The sequence below is a fragment of the Cyprinodon variegatus genome, unplaced genomic scaffold (assembly GCF_000732505.1).
Source record: "Cyprinodon variegatus isolate N-32 unplaced genomic scaffold, C_variegatus-1.0 Scaffold12, whole genome shotgun sequence".
NCBI classification, from domain to species: Eukaryota; Metazoa; Chordata; class Actinopteri; order Cyprinodontiformes; family Cyprinodontidae; genus Cyprinodon; species Cyprinodon variegatus.
Window position 1 is genome coordinate 861,967 of NW_015150465.1, and position 19,797 is coordinate 881,763.

Below are 19,797 nucleotides of genomic sequence, written 5' to 3' on the forward strand. Positions count from 1 at the left end.
TTATTCCTCTGGACTCCCAAGAATCGTGCCCCTGTTCTGCTCTGTTTGCCTGATCTGCCTTCGGATTGTTTCCTGGATTCTGCCTGCTTACGACCTTGGTTCTTCCTCCTGCCCCTGGCATGGGTTATCCTTCGGTACCTCTGACTGGAACCCTGCTCCTGCATCGACTCTGACTTTGGCCTTTCCCTCTGGATACTTCTGCTCTTCCGCGTCTGCTGGCTTCTGCTCGTCAGTCTGCTCCCACTGCATGCTGTGGAAAAATAATCATTCTTGGATTCTGGGTCCAACGTTCTGAGCTTCTGACACCTTCTTCCCCCTTAATGCTGTCTCCCCAGGCATAAGTTATCCAGGCATTACCCTCTGGAATAAAAGCCAGAGGGTAATACCTGGTTAGAATTTTAGGAAAAAAAAGGAAACAATTAATGACACTTCCATCATATTCTTGCACTTTCAAATGAAACCGACAACTGTTAATGTAGCAAACAACATATTTAATCGGTGCAGTCAATCGCCTTTGCTTGCACCCCCTAAAACAAGGGAAAAAAGACAGAGAAACATTTCTGCAGGAGATGGTAAGGTCACGATAAGGTCTGGCAGATTAATGGCGTGTCTTCACAGGCTTCCTGGGTGAAACAGAAAGCTCATGTTGCTGCTGTCCATCAGTGTCCGAGTGGGTTGAGCTCATGCACTATTTAAAAATCTCTCACTCTCCTGTTTTCTCTCCTCCTTTTCACTCAAAGTAAAAAAAAAAGGCATTAGGTCAATGACACAAAGGAGACGAGGAGCTCTTCTGTCCCCTCCGGCAATGCAGACAAACCATCTTAGGCACACAAACAGGAAAAAAAAAATAAAGTTGTCAGTGCTACTCTTTTACTTTGAACACTTGTAAGGCATTGAGAACACAAACATGCTCATGCTCTGCTCTCAGCCTTCTTTGAATTCCTTTCAATGTGTCCTGCAAGTGCGCCTGTCACTCCTCCCCCCAGCGATATCAGTCTCTCTGTTTCTCCCCCAGACCTCATAATGTCTCCTCTTGGATTGCGTCTGCGACTACCCACGATTCAAAGTTTTAGCCTGCTGGATTAAGTGTGGTATGTGGAAAATGAACAGCCACTCAGAGGAAGGACATATCAGCTACATGCATAATAAACCCGGAGACAGAAAGGAATAGACAGGGCGAGGAAAGAGTGGATCTTTAGTGGTCGGCACCAAACTGAAAATGGAATTAAACTGACTCCCTGATGTCTTTGGGGCAACGTTTAGAGTTGTATGACAGTGTTGCATATGCCTGAGTGAAGCAGTGATGAAATAAAGCTGCAGTTTTGAGACTTTAGCTCAACGGTTTCATCATCGTCTTATTCTTCCAAAATTCCATGAAGATTGCAGAGAAAATTTGGGGGTTTGAGTGGGTGATTGGCTGAGATTGAGGAGCTTGAGATGCTGGCTGGATAGCTTCACACTGCTATGCATTTGTTGGTGCTCAAACAGAAATGTGGCTCATCTGTGCTGCTGCCTCCAATGCCCCAAGGGGATAACCCCTTTTCTCTGCTGCTCTTTGCATGAGGATGGAAGGAAATTAAAAAATTGCTCTTTTCAGGAGGAATTTGACAACAAACGGGGGATGTAGAAAACGCCATTCCAAACGGGAGAGAGGATTAAGGGTTTTTTAATATAAATAAAGACATTAACAATCCCTGTGCCTTGTTTGCCACATTTGACAGGTTAACAAACCCTTCTATCTCTGTGGCAGAGAACTCCAATCTGAAAAGGCTTACAATGACTTAGAAAAGCCATTAACATCAACTCCAGTACCAATACTGTCTCTAGTTAGAATAAACTCTGTTCCAAATGTTTTATTTGTTTTACTACCTGCTTTTATCAGGTAACATATTTATTTGCGTTTACTCGTTTATTTTTCTTCTTTTTTACTGTCTTATTATGTAAAGCACTTTGAACTGGCTATACAAATAGCCTTGCCTAGCCTTATATCAAAACAAGCTAACAAAAATAAAGATTGCATGAAGAAACAACATAATAAAAATGAATTTACATAGATCATTAGCATTGGCCTTGGTTCAGAGCCCTGGTGTATTATTGTGGACAATGTGAGAAGGCTGAAAGATTACTCAGTATAGCAGGCCTATTGAAGTTAAGCTGACATTACTATGACAAACAGTTTACATGTAAAATTTTAAGTTGTCAGAATGAATATTTATACAAAAAGTGGCTCTAATAGCGCTGTCACTACTTAATGATTTAGCCAGAGTATGCCGACGTCCAAGAATCTTCTAAAACGCTGGCACACACTGAACGCTATGTGTTTTTTGCATATACATTATTCAAAATGCGTCCAGAACTTATGTCCAATCGCAGCCTAACTTATGCATAACGCACGACAGCATAATGCCCATGAAATGTCACAAGCCAGTGTCCTGAGGGGGGCAGCAATGTGCACTGGAGGCGCCCGGCCTGCATAAAAAACACAAGATTTCTCTAAACTTCACAGATGCGGTATTAACCAAGCTTCTGTTTACCGCCCGCCAAAAAAAAGGAAAAAGAATTCGGAAGAAAGGAGGTTTACAGTCGCACCAGATTCAGCGTCATGTCTGCTAGGAAGTTTTTTTTGGTCATGGCCGTGGGTGTGAACGCAGGAAGGATCAATCACCCTCACCCTATGACAGGAATGATACAGGTCTGATAAGCTAGACACCATGACTTATGAGTAACTAACACTTAACGTGTGTCAACAATCAAATAACTTACCTGTAACTTATGGACCACGTATGAGCATACACTGGCATATGTCAAGAAATTGACGTACTTGCCGTATATCGACGTGTACCAGTGTGCTTCAAGGGGCTCATAACTTATACAAAACTTACCCATAACTTATCCAACATATGCAATTCATACGTCAGCATACGCCAGTTAAATCGTCAAGTTGTGACAGCTCCATAATGTACAGCCCTGACAAGCTATTGTGATTATCCAGAGAAAATAGGTGGCAGCGGACATAACATTTGAGAACCAGCTTAGAATATTTGATAGATTATTACACAGATAATTTATATAGAGAAAAGAAAGGTGGACCTAAAAAAAAGTCTGCAACTAACAATTATTTTTGCAAATTAATTAATCTGTTGGTGACTTTTTTTGATGAATTGATTAATAATCAGATAGCCTAAGGTTCCTTAAGAAGACTTTGTATGAAATTAAACCAGGTGAAACTAAAACTTTTCCACTTGAGCAGTTCTGGATAGACTATAGTGACTGACAAAACAGTTTTTTTCCGAAATGTTTTCATTTATTTCCATTTTTGTCCAATGTGGCTTCCATGAGATTAGAAATTGATTTAAATAATTTCAAAGAAAAATATTCAATGCAAAAACTTTTTAGTTATACACTTTTGCGTCTTTTGTAGTGATCACTATAAATATAACAAATAATCATGATAAAGTTCGTATACACAGACGAAGGAAAAAGAAGTTACAGTATATTAGAAAAAAAACTGCTTTTTGAGCTGGCAGCTTAAATTATTTTATTCATTATAAGAAAGATTATTTCTATATAAAGTAAAGAGCAGATGACCTGATAGTAAGCTTTGATGAAATATTTTTGTAAGAGACAAGCATTTTCCTACATGCATGATATCGAATCTTGAGGAACTCCTGTGGACACTTGGATCATAACGGTCATCTTGTTTTTAAGAGTTAAAAAAAATTTTAAAAAGCAAAAAAATTAACATATTGGCCAACATGATCATTTGATGATCAACTGTCTGAGGTTAGTTACAAACCAATGAAAAGAGCAGTATCAACATTGTAATTCACCACGTTAAGAATAATCCTGAGTGAATCTTCAAATCAATACATTTCTTTGCCCCAACATGTGTTTTATTGCCACTCTTACGCTTTTACAGAACTTTTACTTGATGTGCTTTTTAGTTGCAGATATTACAGATGAGAACGGCCTCTGAGACTTGGTGAAACGTTACACTTGGTTAGAGAAGAGATATTGCTTGGGCCCCTCTATGATCCCGGCCTTCTGTTTTCTGCTCCTGCACAAAAAAAAAAAAGAATGTAAGGGAGGGGCTGGTCTCTGCCATCCCACCCTCCTGTTTCTACCACCACGCTTCCTTTGCTTTTCTAATCATGCTGCAGATGTGCCTGATGGTTGAACAATTTCTGTGTACTGAACATGGGGCTCCCGTTTGGAATCTTAAGAATTGGTTATGTGAGCTGTGAAAAAAAATATGTAAGAAGCCAAAAAGGAAGGGAGGGAGGGGAATTTGTGAGATCTGGAAAGACAGAGGGAAAACGGGAGATCAGTGAGCAGCGGCCGTCGCAGCAGGGCTCCTTTAGATTATATGCGCGTGAAGTGGCACGATTGCAAGCCCTCCCTCGCTCACGGTCGCCTCTGGATCTGCAGACCAAACCACATTAAATAAAAGAAATCCATCCCCAAGCCTGTTAGGGAGCCATGTGGGGAGGTGTGAGTGAGTGCGTGCACGTGCACTTGAGTGGCTGTGTGTCCATATGTGTGTAAAGGAAAGGAAGGGGGATGTGGGAGAGGTGGGGGGCGAGTAGGAGGCAGCTCATTTTATCCTCCGTGCCAGCTCTGGATGGAGCCTGCCGGGGGATTATGGCACATTCTGCAAAGCAACAATAGAAGCGGCAGCGTTTCGTCCACATTTCCAACAAACACAGCTTTGTCCTTGCCTGGCCGCTCACCAGGCGGACACCTGGATTCTTAGAGGTGCCCTCCCCAAATGAAATACTTGAGGTGGTGGTGGTGGTGTTGGGGGGGGGGGGTTCCTTACAATGCAGAGATAATTAAAGAGGGGATCTCAGCTGACAGTTGGAAGAAAACAAGACACATCTCAGAATCAAAGCTCATTAAATTCACGAGAGTGATGAGATGCTTCCTTCGCCTCCTCCTCCCTCATCTTTATCACCCTAAAGCAAGTGCTGCAAACAGCAAAACCCGAGTCAATGATGGCACAGATTACCCCTTTATTGCTTAATTCACCTACAACACAGGACTCTCAGGGACAAAATCACCTTGAGCACTGTGTCCCCATAAGGTGCTCGAGAGTGATGCTGATTTCTTTGCTCAGGCCACCTTGCTCTGTTTTAATAGTGTCAGCAGGGCTTGGCTTTGTAGCTTTCAATCACTGAGGTGTGTGTGTGTGGGGTGGGTGGGTGTGTATGTGTGTTTGTGTGCCGGTTGCAGGGGGTGTTTCGCACTGCTCTGCGGAGGTGTAACATCCTGCCTGTAGTGTTGTTGTAAAGCACATTAGGAGTGACTGAGGGTGCTGTTATGGTATCATGATGCAGGTCCAGCACTCAGGGGAAGGTGAGAATGCTGTGATAGTGTGTGTGTGTGTGTGTGTGTGTGTGTGTGTGAGGGAGTGTGTGTGGTCGGTATAAAGAACCAACATGGCTTCTGGTCTCCATATTCCCAAATTAATTTATTTAAAGGATTCTCACTAGGGGAAAAACTTTAAGATTTGAAAGATTTTCTGCAAACATGAAGAAATAAAATATATGAAGAAAAGGAATATGCAGTAAATATCTGATTGCTACAACAAATTTGTCTCGCTTGACTTTGGCTGTTAAGCAGCAAGTCAGCTATGGTGAAACATTGATGAATAAATTGGGATGATCTTGCCATTTTCTGCTTGAGTCGGAACTAATACCTGTTTTCAAGGTACAGATAGGCTATTTTTGATTTATATCAGAATCAGTGTTAAAATTTTACTCCTAATTTATTAAAATGTGTGAAATGAGTTTTTATGTGTAACAGATAATGGGTTGTAATGAGAACGTCCAATGTTAGGGCGCCGCTGTATCTCTGCAAAAAAAGTTGTTCCATTTGATTCTTCTGTGAAAGTCATGTGATCTATTAGTTTGAACCCTGGATGTAAAGCTGTACCATTTAAATTGACATCCTGTATCTATATCTAAGACTCTCTTTATTTTAAATAAGAGAGGCAGTAGTTTCTAACCTATTGAGTTTATAAAACTTGCTATCCAACAGGCTGTTGGACAACAATCGGTTACAACAGTGTTGGATAATCTTTATTCTATTTTCTTACACTATTTTGAGTAAGTGGTCCAAAACAGAAGAAGTGCTAATAAAGTTAGAGATGAGATTGGGACCGTTTGTAAGCACTGTAACACCACTATAACGCTGTAACACCATTTTGTCACCAGCTATCACAAACTTTGTCTCGACTTCTTGGTTTTTCTCTTGGCAGCAACTGGTTTTATTTAGTGTAGACCTAATTTGATCATCTTTGGTTCAAAATACAAAATACTGCTGGAGGTTTCTTCCTGTTAAAAGGGAGTTTTTCCTCTCCACTGTTGCTACAAACATGCTTAGTGTGAGGGATTGCATTCGAGTCAATGAGTCGATGCAATCAACCGGCTTTCCTTAGATAGAAAACTTTGAATCAATTTGACTGTATGATCTGGTTGAACTGTAAAGTGCCTAGAGATGACATGTGTTGTGAATTGGCGCTTTATAAATAAACTGAATTTAATTTAATTGAAAGTACCTAAATTACAGCCCAGGGTCTGGGGGGTATTGGAAGGCAGACAAAACATCAACCCATGGGAAGTTATGAATGGAAAGCACCAATGGGAACAAGCAAATGTTTTAGTTAAAAAAAATAATACTAAAATTCTGTTGTTTTCTACAATCTAGTGGCAAACAACCCATCATGTGATACTAATATGTGGCCCCTTGCTTGGGTCCTTGTTGCTCAGACATATCAATCCTTAACAGATCTGTTGTACTTAGAACTGTTATATTCAAAGCAATAGTTTGGATTTACTAAAGTTTTAGTATGTTTTTGTAAAACATTACCATGAAGCATCTCCGATGCTCTTTTTGCATTAGACAGCTCTACAATTCAACAAATATAAAAAGAAAGAAAATAAAAGACAAATCTGCACTGGATTATTCAACACTTATTAGAAAACACATATTGAGGTTTGTGAAAGCTTTACACTATTTAAAAAAAAAAAAAAAGAAAAGAAAATTCAGAGTTTTCCCTAAAATATTGTTCAGATCTTACCTGGAGTTATTTTTAACGTCACATCTTGTAAGCTGGATCTAACAAAAGAACCTGTAGTCCTTTAGACACATTTAGCTTGTTAAACATCACAGGAAACCATATCGACTGACAAAATCTGATGAGTGCATCTCTTTTTGTCAAGAAGAGCACTGGTCAAAGCAATGTGAGAATAAAAAGACAAAGGCAAGCACAGGATGCTATCCTTTTCCAACAGTAACTGGCTTCCTACAGGCTTGACTGTTTCCGTTTACAAACTGTTTATGGGAATAAATTAAATCTATTTACCACTTCCCTGCGCCTTAACAGCTCAGCGGAGAGGGTTTCTGATCCATTTGTTCTGCAGTGATGGCAGGATAAAGCTAATCATTGTCTGCTCTGCTTTGCCTCTCACTTTGTACCACTGAGATGCGGCACACAACTCCTCACATTAAAAGGCTGGAGATTCACTCTGAAGAATCATGAGTCTGAAGCAATGTTTTACTGTCCCACATTGGTCTGTTTTGGCGCCACCATCTCAAAGTCCCTTGTTGTGTCTCAATTTGGCCATTAAATTAAACTGCGGCCACTTCTAAGCCTTGTGTAAGAAGCTCCTTTGGGTGGTGAGTGGAAGCAAAGCTTTAAAGTGGTTGTACAGGGGAGAAGAAAAACATTGTTTCACCCCAGAGGTGGGCTCGATAGCAAGCCGAAAAAGCCCATTTGAAGGGGGTAGGCCTCATCTGTCACTGGGCAATGGAGGAGGCAGCCATGCAGAAGCCCCCTGATTATAAAGAGATAATTTCATCCAATCCTCCGGTGGTGCTCCATCGCCTTGCCGCCATACTCCACTGCCTTTCATATTTGTTCCCGGCCTGCATCTCCTCACCCGTTTCGTTTTATTACAGCTTCCACTCAATACATATATTTTAGCTCCCGCTTGAATAGGGGAAGGAAAGCGAGTCTCCTTCTTTCTCCTCCCTCCCACTCCAGTCTCCTCCATGCACACACACAGACACACAAACCCACACCATGTGTCTTTTGTTGTGCAGGAATCCACAGCTCTACTTGTTGTGCAACGCCTGCCGTGCAATTTGCAGTAAATTAAGCTCAAGTAAGGCACATAACTGCACCGATTTCCCACTCGCACACTCACCACTGTAAGACAGGATTCCTATCTGAAACCAATAGGATCACAGGTAGTGGATCAGAGAAAGAAAAGGAATGATAACATCTGAAAAGAGCATGTAAATAGGCTAAGGCTCATAATTGCTTCTTGTTGTTATTATCAGCACTGCATCAGAGGGTTAATCTTTAAATAGGCTCTCGGTAGTCGCAAAAGATATAACAAAGGACTAGTGTTAATTGGAACAAGAGAATGTCTGGAAATTCAATTACTTCTGAACCCCATCTCGCATAATATTTTTTCGGTATAATTATGGAGTTGAGAGGCAAAGAAATGTAGACGTACGGTCAACGGTTTTACAGGATGACAAGATCAAAACTGTTGTTAAAAATGTATGTGTAACTGAGCAAAAAAAAAAATAAGATGGAGGTGAATGGCACTCAGACCTTTGTTCCCCCTCATTTTAACTCACTGCTGGAGGTAAGAGAGATGACATGGGGTGGGGGGAGAGGAGAAGGAGGAGGAGAGGAGTAGACAGAGAGAGGAGAGAGAGAGAGAGCAGGTTGACTCGCTCATCAATAACCACAAGGTCAGACAGGCAGTGGCGGGCTGAGTGGGCCCTGTTAGGAAGCAGCAGCTGAGGATTTGTAGAGCTTGTAAAGGCTTAAAGCAACACCACTCCGCCTTCTTTGTGCCACAAGCTGGGTCTTTGAAGGGCCAGGGAGACACCTGCTGGTGGCAGAGGGTGACTACGGCCGGCATTCATCAGCTTCCTGTCTGCTGGCACTGAGAGAAAGCAGAGGGGAGAGCTATAGGAGGGCCCTCCTAGGGGATGTGTAGAGAATATCTCTCTCCTCATCTATATAAAGTAATATAATGCTTTGCGTTAACTGATATTGCATTGTGTCTTTATAAACATATTAATATCCTTATGTTTTACTATCCATCCATTATCTGACACACTTAATCCCAAGTGGGGTGCTGATGCCTATCTCCAGCAGTCAATGGGCGAGAGGGTGTACACCCTGGACAGGTCGGCAGTCCATCGCAGGGCAACAGGACAAACATTCACACACACACACACTCACACCTAAGAAGAATTTTGACAAGTCAATTAACCTGTCATGTTTTCGGACTGTGGGAGGAAGCCGGAGTACCTGGAGAGAACCCACGCATGCTCATGGAGAACATGCAAATTCCATGCAAAAAGACCCCGGACCGGGAATCGAACCCAGAACCTTCTTGCTGCAAGGCAGCAGTGCTACCCACTGTTTTATAATGTCATATCCATTTAGTGCATAACTCCTATTGTCTACCATATTATTTTGTAATCATTTAAATATGTCCTATTTTGCTTTTTCTGACCTTTTTTTCACTGATTACAAAAATTAAATCCGATTGCTACACCTCTATTATTTTTTTGCTCTTACCCTTGTTTTAGCAATCAAATTCCAGGATGCCAAACTTATAACGAAAGACTCCCACTGCTCCAACAATCACAAAGTTATTTAGTGTGTGAGTGAAGTGTGGGATCGCTGAAATGTGAGCAAACAGATACATTTCATCTGCAAACACAGAATTGGAGAGAAGGAAAAAAAAAAACATATCCTCGGATGTCTCTTTTTCTTTATGAGCTTTCTAATTTATGGAGAGGAATGCACTCCTGTGCCCTTCTCTCCTCTCAAGTACAGGCATGAGCGGCTCCAATAGGTAGCATAAAAGCTCTTTAGCTGTCTAGTGGAGTAGATTACCGGCCCTGCCGTTAAATCCAGCTAGAGACCCCTAAGTGAGCATTATCGGTATGGTGCAGCATGCTGCCTCCTCTCTTTTTATTTCTCCCCGTCTCTCACTCTCTCCAGTCATCTCGCAGGTACTTTGTGCAGGGAAATTTCTCACAGTGAGATCGGTAATGGAGAACGATGTTGAGGGTAAGGAGGAGTGTGGGAGATTAGATGGCCCTGCAGCAACAGAAAGGAAAGAAGGAGACACCGTTAGATGGAAGGAAGGGGGGGAGGCGATGGAAGGAGACGCTCCCCACTCCTCATAAATGTGCCCATTAATTCACTCACCCCTCCGCTTTAAAATGCAGGTCACTGATTTATAGCCGACAACTGTTTTGTAATATTTATTTGACACTGAATGCAGCATTAAATCAGTGTCCAGGAGGCAAAGCTGATAACCTTGTGATAATAATGTGTAGTATGTCAGATCACAACCTAATTGTTTGGCCCACCTGCATGAAAACAAAGAAATGGGTTTCTATGGGCTCCAGCTTCAGAATCAATAGTGCGCTGTAAGGGTTTTTGTTAGGGAACTCTGGGAGAGCGAGTACTGGGAGAGGAGGAGGTGGAGGAGGGGAAGTGGGGGGTATGCAGAGCATGATAGACCCAGAGTACAGATAATTGTTAACCAAAGATTACTTAATGGCTAAGTAATGTAAACAGAGAGCCACATGCCAGGTTAATGTTCTCACAGAGGAGGATGGAGGAGCTTCATGCAGTTTCTCTGTGATAATGCTGACAGGCTGTGAGGTTTGACGCATTATGTGTGTGTGTGTCCCTCCCTACCTCAGTTCATTTTCACCCAGAGGCACTTTAAACATGGCCAGACATCCTGCCTTAAGTCCAGCCTGTCGTTTTCAAAGGTGCACGGGGCAACTGCCGGGCCTTGTTAAGGGTGTCACAGGAGCTGAGAGGGAATGTCATGCTTTGGGCTCTGTGAGGTGCTTGTCACCTGCCAAATCAATATCTCCCTGCTCGGCTCAAACTACACACACATACAGAGGGAGAGGAGAGGGAGAGAGCAGCAGCAGTATCCTGGAGTTGATGTGATCAGCAGCTTCCCTTAGAGCTGAGCCTTAACAAATGTCTGTGTTTCTGTTACAGAGCTCTCCGGTTTAATGGCTGGCAGATAGAGGCCAGACGGGGACAATCAACATGAACTCGATTCCGTCGATGGACAGACACATTCAGCAGACCAATGATCGTCTGCAGTGTATCAAGCAGGTGAGGCAGAGGGGAATTGAATTTTGGCGATAATGTTATGCTCAATATAAGCCCCAAATTATGCAAATCATTGTAAAATTGAAATGTTACTTTATTTTCATTCAGACAAGAAGTTTATTTCTGATAGACAAAATGGGGTCTCTCAAAAGGAAAGACACAAATTTAAAGATGCATCACTTTTGGAAAAACATTGTTATCAACAAATTTATTAGAAAATAGTATGTTAAAATGATTTGCACCCTTTCCAGTTAGAGATTATGATTATGTTTTCTATAATGCAGCAATCAAACATCACTGTGCTTTGTGCTCTACACTTTTGGCAATAATATTTTCTCTGGTGTTTTAACGGTTTCATCTGTTTCAATAAATCCTTGAGGTTAGAAAGTCTCTCTGACATGACCCTAATTTAAGCCCCAAACACAAATTCTATAGTTTTTAAGTGATCTTAAGGCCATTTTTGAAAAATTTTAGCTACAATTTTTGTAGATCGTCTAACAAGTAAACAACACACAATTCAAATGATACAATTTACAGACAACACATGGAAAAATGCTCAGTTTTACCATTTTAACATCTGAATTTGTTTAGATATACTAATTTATAAGCCTTTACAAAATAAATGGCCTTGCATACTCTACTAACAGAGGTTGTTAAGTAAAGCTGTGGGATTTTCTTTTTTTAATGCGATGCAACAGGTAAAAAACTGTTTCATTTCAAATATAAGACTTCTGAATTTATCCTGAATCTGTATTCCGCTGAGGCCATGATTATACATAAAGGCCTTTATGTTATTTTAGGTATGTAATCATGACCTAAGAGTGACTCTTTGACTTTACAGTAGACAGAAAAGTAGAAGATTTCTAACCTCATGTATAGAAAGTCATTATCAAACTCTTCAGTGGTCTCATTTCACCACAGCAAAGTGACTAATCTGCTCTGTTCCTGTTATCAGGACTACAGTGTGACTCGGGTTACTGACTGGTGTCAAAGAGCATTTGCTACCCATCCTCCGCCACAATACCCTCCACCACTGACTCTCAGCAGATCCATGGGACAAATCACCAGCAGAATTAAAGTGACACAGCATTTTAACCCCGGGCTATGGAGGGGGGGGTTCCGTTTGATTCCTTCTCCTAAACTAACTGCACATTTTGTGTCTACGCTCAGCACTGAGGTCCCTCAGAGCGACACGAAGTAGACTATGAAATGGTGCTCGTTGTACTTAAACATGTCAGTGGCAAATCCTTTTACCCAATGGGGAGCTTGAGACGATGTGTGGTGTTCATGTTCTTAAGTAATAAGAGGAAGAGAGGTAAACACTCTCCAACCTCAGTCTGGTTACATCGCAGCAGGGTGTTAAATAATTCAATATCCACTCCTTTAGTTGAAATGAAAATAGAGAGAGTCTTTTTAAGAGGGCTCGCAGAAGTACAAAAAGGTGTCTGACAATAGTTTACACAGCTTAAATGTGTGAAGGTTAAATGTATTAACCCGGCAGGACAAAAATTTAAACAAATACATCCTGATGTTAGCGCCTAAGGAAGCAGCGCATGGGTAAACACACCAATTAGAGAGATCCATGGCACACGAGTAGGCCTCCAGTCTATCTAATAAATGGTTAAAGCGTGGGGTCATTTCAAATCGACCAGTAAGAGCCAGCACCCTGCTAATAGAGGCGAGCTTTGTGCTGCAGACAATCAGGGTTTGGAAGGCCCGCATAATAAATACCATTTATGTCCTGCCAATTAGAGTAGCGCCGAGCCCATTCAGCTGGCCGTCTCTTCTCCTCCCTGTGCACAAAGATGATCATCAGGGGAGATCAGAACAATTAACTCGCTATCTTTTCCCCCTCGCTTTCTCCCCATTGTCCAATATCCAAGCTATTAAAATAATTAAGGAAATATTGTAAACCAATCCAGCTGTTTGCTTTAATTGAAACTGTAGCACACAGAATATTTTTTTTTTTGGCATCTCAAAGAAAGGTCTGGGAATACAAATGATGGCTGGTCTATTGTTAAGTGTTGTTTTCTGGAAGATGCGACACGTCCGTGTGACTGCTCCCAGCCAGAGCGGCGGACAGGGTAACAAATTGATTTTGTTGCTCAAATGATGAATTGCTGCTGAGCGAGATGATAAAGTGGAGGAAATTGGAATCTGTCAACGTGATTGAATCAGGAGGTTGAAAGTCAGATCAGAAAATCATTGCTGTGGTAATTCTTAAATTACTGCCCTGTTGTAAAATTGCAATAACGGAATTTAAAAAAAAGAAAAAACTCAGCCCATTGTTATCAAATGAATTGATGGATCTTTTACTTAAGAACCAGGAGCAGAATATTACTTTTGTTCATATTTTAGACAGAAACGTGCTGCTTTTTCTGATAAGACAATAAAACAATAATGAGATGTTGGAATTTGTGTTTAGAGATAAAGAGAGTTATAGACTGACTAAAGTGTGCTTTCCTCTATAACCTTTTTGTCGACATAAGAGCTCAAAACTCTGTTTTTTATTGCAATTCGAACAGAGAAACACTGATTAGCACATATTTATAAAGTGTAAAGAAAAGGTACAGGTTTTTATATTTTAATAAAAATCGGAAAACTGGTATTGTACACTGTTATTATCACTCTCAAACCTCATAACCCTAAGAAAAAATCCACTAAAGTCCAGTCTCAACACTTTCTAGGTGAGCTCCAAATCAATTCCCATGCCTTTTCCTCTTTATATATATATTTCAAGATGTCAATCTAATTTAAACATCAAGTGTCACCTCCTAAGTCCAGATTTAGCTTAACATTTTTCTTAATAAATCTTAAGTAAATTTTAATTCTTTTATCCCAAATCCTTGCCAGCATACTCAAAATGATGTCCATTTTAAAATCTTTAAAGGCCAAGCCTAAGGCATAATTATTTTATAATAATTATTTCATTCATCCTACAGGCAGATCACAGATATGGCCACAGCTAAACTTTATGTGCTCTACTAAGCTTTTAATATAACCCAGTCAAAGTCTAGAACTATATTCAAATGTGTATCAGCGGCAAGGTTAGAAAACTTATATTAAGTGACATCCTCAATTCATTCTGTCTGATTTTGCATCATTTTAAAATTGACAAAGATAGTTTCTGGATTAAAAAAGCTGCTGCACAAATAATCTAAAAGATTTGTATAATTAGTTAAAAGGTGGCTCTTGCATTTGGAGAAAAAAAAAAGGAGAGAACACACAAGTTTTTAAGAGCTCACATATAAAAGAGCAACCAAATTTGCTCAGGTTTACCTCCAAACAGACAAGAGGTTCTAAAAACACCTGTCTTTTTACATACCAGCACTTGTTTTCTCTGACAGGTTTGTTTTTCCCTTGTATCTCAGAATTGCACCATTGTGAACACTTTGGGGAAAAGATGGCTTCCCTGATACTGCTGGTATCTATTTCGGAGATAGTATTTTCTTCTCACTGTGGGGAAGCCAGTTTGCTGTCAGACTATGCTCTCTGGTGATGCATACTTGGAGGGAGACTCTGCAGACACCTGCAAACTGTCCTCTCCCTGCACGGGCGCTTCCTCTGACTGCTTAGGACCCATATTTTAAGATAAACTCTAGCCAACGCCGCTACTGTTTAGACCACACAGCTGTTTTTGTGTAGCTTCTGCTGAACTCCCTTTCCTGGGTTAATTGTCTCCATTAATATGTTTCTCTGTTGCGCCAATGAATGTTGAACAACAGCAGCCTCTTTTTTTTCTGAATGGAAAAAGCGTGTTTGCCAGATTGCACGCTCTGTCACTTCCAGTTAGGCTGCAGATGTGCTTGTTGTTTTCCAGACGTGACTACAGAAGAGGGCTGTGTGTGCATCTCAGGACACTGCACGTCCTGTCCATCTTTGTTCCCCTCCTCAAACTGAGCAGAGCTTTGAATGGTGTGTAAATGTTGAGTCAGTGGGAGCAATAGGGTAACGGAGCAGGAGGAGGGTGTTTGTTGGCCACTGGTTTGGGTTTGATTGGTGGTTCTTTGGCCATAAAGAGGGGAACATCTGTGGTGTGGCTGTGCCAAGCTCTCCGAGTGACAGCCACACTGGTGGGACCAATTGTTCTGAGTGCAAAGAACAGTAATCACTTCAAGCCCAAGTGCTGGTGTGTGTTTTCTTTCTCCCTTCCCTTCTAACGTATTCCTCCTCCCTCTTTTTTCCATCCTTGGTGCACCGATTGTGTGTGTTGTCTAGCTTCCAGACTCCCCTAAATTTAGCATCTGTGGATGCGTTTCACTTTCTCACCCAGCAGAAATGCACATGCTCTGCATCCCTGCCACGTCTCACTTTAAGCTGAGCTCTCTTCGTGTATGAAGCCAGCAGCCAACACAGTGACAGACATAAGCAGAAAATAAACTAGCCTGGTTTCATCCACCTCCTTGTCAAACTCCACCTTCATAAGCTGATATGAAAGCATCCTCCTCAAAACCTGACCTGTGCTGCCCCCTAAAGAGCAATCAGAAAAAAAGCAGCTGTCCTACTCTCTGACAGTGAAATCAAAGCACACACACTCATCAAGAAGACAGCCACCCTCTTTAAGGTGACAGCCCACTCTATTTACCTTTGATGCTGTGCAGTAGGAGTCCATTTGTTCCTGTTTTGAGCAAGTGCACTACAAAGGTTTGTGTCCATAATTTCTCCAAAGGCTCCAGATTACAACTGAGGGATGTTGTTTATATTTGAGGTTTGCAAGCTTCTACAGTTGAGTGGGCCAGTTGTGATGGATGAATCAGTTTTTTCTATCTATCTACCATAAAGTGGGATCCCAAGCAAAATTATTGTTCAATTCACAATCACGTATATAGTAATATATGAATTTTTCAAGCCTATTTAATAGTTTTTCTAAGATTTTGGAAAATTGGGGAAGTAAAGAAACGGGTCTATAATTTGTGTATTGTATGGGGGTCTATTCCCAGTTTTATATAGTGGCTATTTATAGCGATTTAGAAGGAAAAATTGGAAATAACTGTTAGTGGCTCTATAGTGCATGCACAGCACTTTATTCCGAGAATGTATTTTAGTTTTCATGATTTTTAGTTTCAGCCAATAAATACCGAACATTAGGTTAGCAATTTTATAGGATTCAAAATACAGTAATGTAGGCAGACCACAAATTAAGCCCATACATTTTTATATCTTGCCCATATTTGCACTCAATCGTTTGCATGGGCTCCCTTTCTATGAGCTAATGTGATACTGTGTCATGTTATGGAGGCGATCAGCCAATAGCACTGCTGAAGTGAGAATGAAGCCCAGTTTTCGGCATTATTTGGTGTCTCTCTTGATTATTTCTCTTGACAATACTTGGTAATCTTATTCAGGATATATTAGGATCCACTTACTCCACAAGGACACACCATGGACTTAGTTTTTTTCATTTTAGTGAGATGAGATTTTAATCTCAGACCATCATTGCATTATTTTCAAGTCATCTCAAACTTTTTTAAAGCCCTCAGATCTCAAAGAGGGTAGCTTTCAGTTTTTAGATTCCTCCACAGACCTTTTACTACTGATTTTAGCCTTTTTTCCTCTCCCATTACTGATGTAGATTGTTTAAAACCATAGTTTTAATGATCATTGTCGATCTATCTTTGACAGTGCCATATTAAACAGATGTCACTGCCATGTCAAATCCCACACCTTGGATTAATGATAGTATCCTCTGCTTAAAGTGCTTTTGTAGAAAAACTGAACATTTATGGAAGCATCTGTTAACCTGTTTTTCTAATATATTCATAGCTGGAAAGGTATCTGTAAACTGTTTTACTCGTAGAGATGGAAATCGTAATCCGTGCTTTTGTTTCATCATATCTAGGTTTTTGTAATATGCTTTACACATGTTTATCTAAAATCCCCCAAGAACATTTGCAGTTTTTGCAGAATGCTGCTGCTGGGTTCCTGACTGGATCTTTAAATTCTGTCATGTAAATCCACTTTTAATTTTGGTCTTGACTTGGCGAGTATTGCATAGACACACCCCAATTTTCCTCGCTGGACTTTATCATCCTTACATCAGGACCTTTAGGTCCTGTGATCAAGCCCTGCTGACTGCCCCCGAGACAAGTTAAAAACTAAAGGAGACAGAGACTTTTCTTCTGTGAACTTTGGAATCCCTTTCCCCCCTGCAGTAAGATTAGTGGACTTAATGACTTCTTTTATTAAAGGACAACAAAAAATTCATCTTAATAAATGTGCTTTTGCTTAAATATTGATTTGTGGGATTAATTTTGTTTTTGAAGCACTTTGTGGTTTTAAATCTTAAAAAAGTACTTTATAAATAAAGTTTACTAACCTACTGCAATTGAAGTTGTTAATGCCTGTTTGTTGGACAGCTGTTAAATAATCAGTTTTTACCATAATAATGTAGGCCATAACATAGGGCTTGCAAATATGACCAAAACTAATATTACTCTATTTTTTATTTAGGTAAACACAATAGAATCTCAATGTTGATATTTATAAAATAAAAGCCACAGAAAGACAAATATTTTTGCCATGTTTATAAACCTTCTCTAAACACATTAGAAATATTTGTTTTAAAAACAAAAAACATTCAACTACATCAAACCAAAATGTCAGTCAGTGACAAATGCTGTAATCGTATTTGACTGTTATGAATGCAGGAATATTTTTTTAAAAAAAGTCTTACACTGTTCAATTCAATTCTCTTTCCATATGTTGATATTGAATTATTGTCCAGCCCTGCCACCATAGCATTTTCCTGTTAAACTCCATTTTTTTAGGAATAGGAATATTATGTTTTCGGAGAAAAGACTCAATTTGGGATTTTCATCAGATGTTTTCTATAATTAAAAGAAAACTAATAAAAATAACGCCTCACTTTGTATAGAATAAACCTATATAATATGACTTTAGCCCTTTGTGTTGAATCGCTGAAATATATATATATTTTCTTTGATATTCTAATATATGAGCTGAACCTGGAAGATAATTTCTACCAATAGGAGGGCCAGTTTTTAAAAAGAAGTTCATTTCCTTTTCCTGGCCACTCTTTGGTGGTTCTAGTGACATTGTGAAAGGATTAATTCATAATCAAAACAGGGAAATTGTATAGAATAAATAAAACATTTTTAGTGCATAGCTTTAATTTCTATTACCTCACCTACTATTTTTTAGATAATAAATACAGTTGTGTCTCTTACTCCATTGCCTCCATACAATAGATTGATTTTAGAGACATTTCACAGTTTTCTCCCTCTTTCTTTTTCTCACAGCACTTACAAAATCCAGCAAATTTCCAAACGGCAGCAACCGAGCTGCTGGACTGGTGTGGAGACCCCCGAGCGTTCCAGCGCCCCTTTGAGCAAAGCCTGATGGGATGCCTAACGGTGAGTCCGTAGATCTCTTATCTTTCAAGGGCGACGGAAAGAGCTGCTAAAAACAACTGCTGGGTCTGCTCTTTTTCTAACTCTCTCAGGGACAAAAGGCAGCTAATGTTTTCTTGCCTCATCTTCAATAAGGTCACTGAGAAAAAAAAACACTTCAAACAAGAGGAAGCACTCAGATTTCTCCTCTTTTAATAACCTCATTAACAGTTTGTGCTGAGTCTTATGAATTTAACGAAAACATAAGAAAAAAGTAATGCAAGAATACCCTTAAAGCGTTAAAGAATCGGAAGGAAGAAAACATATTTTTATTGCCTTTACTTAACCCTTTATTGCTATAAATATGGAAACCACCAACAAAAAGAAAGCTTGTGTGGACTGTAGGTGTTTCACTCACATGTCACCTTTGCTGTAACACACTGCTTCTAGCAACAGATGAAAGAAAAATATGCTGCAGCTTTAAGTGCAGCCTGTATCCCCTACAGCAGTGCTGGAAAGTCAGTGAAGCCACTGTGACACATTGAGCGGCTGCTTCTGTCGGTGCTTTAATGTGCAACAGCAGGTGACTTCTCCTCCATTCTGCCAATTCAATTTGTGCCCCGCCGTGAAAATGTCGCGGCTTCTTCCTTTTAGTATATGAGCTCTATAGACCCGAGTTAATCTAATGTAATTGCAAAATTACACAGCACTCCATCCTGTGGATTTCCTGATTTTACCTGCAGTGTCTTGGAAAAGTGTAGAGCATCTTGTCACGTCAAAACCACACACCAAATGATTCTATTGTTACAGACAAACAGAGAAATAGCCCTCATTTTAAGGTGGCAGGAAAACAACATATTTTGCCCCGAAAAATGTGCCATGAATTTGCATACATCGCAAATTTAACTTTATAAACACCTAAATGAAATCTTGAGCAACTAATTGAAACTGGTTTGTATGCAGATTTCCCCATGTAAGCAATTTATGACAGTACGAGAACATCCCAAAGGTGTGTTGCAATCCACACAAGGAAGGCCAAGAAACACGGCAGAAAGGTCAGGGATAAAGTCATGCAGTGATTTAAAGCAGAAGACGATATAATTTAGTGTTCTGAGATTTTTAAGCCCTCGCAGATAGGTGTTAAATATATCAGCTTTAATTTAGAAGTGTGCAACACAAATACCTAGTGTCACTCAAACAAATGTTTTTGTCACTCTTTTTTATGTTAACCCTTTGAACCCTACGGACCCACCGGCGGGTCCAGCT

General features: G+C 40.2%; 1 protein-coding gene across 1 annotated transcript in view; it reads left to right on the forward strand.

Annotated features, from left to right (window-relative positions):
* The window catches only part of zmiz1 (zinc finger, MIZ-type containing 1), a 138,919-nt gene that overhangs the window by 84,021 nt on the left and 35,101 nt on the right, over nt 1-19,797 (forward strand). The window contains exons 3-4 of the mRNA XM_015382281.1: nt 11,066-11,185; nt 18,442-18,555. Of these exons, the coding sequence (XP_015237767.1) occupies nt 11,117-11,185; nt 18,442-18,555 (183 nt within the window). The 5' untranslated portion in view covers nt 11,066-11,116. The remainder of the gene's footprint in view (nt 1-11,065; nt 11,186-18,441; nt 18,556-19,797) is intronic.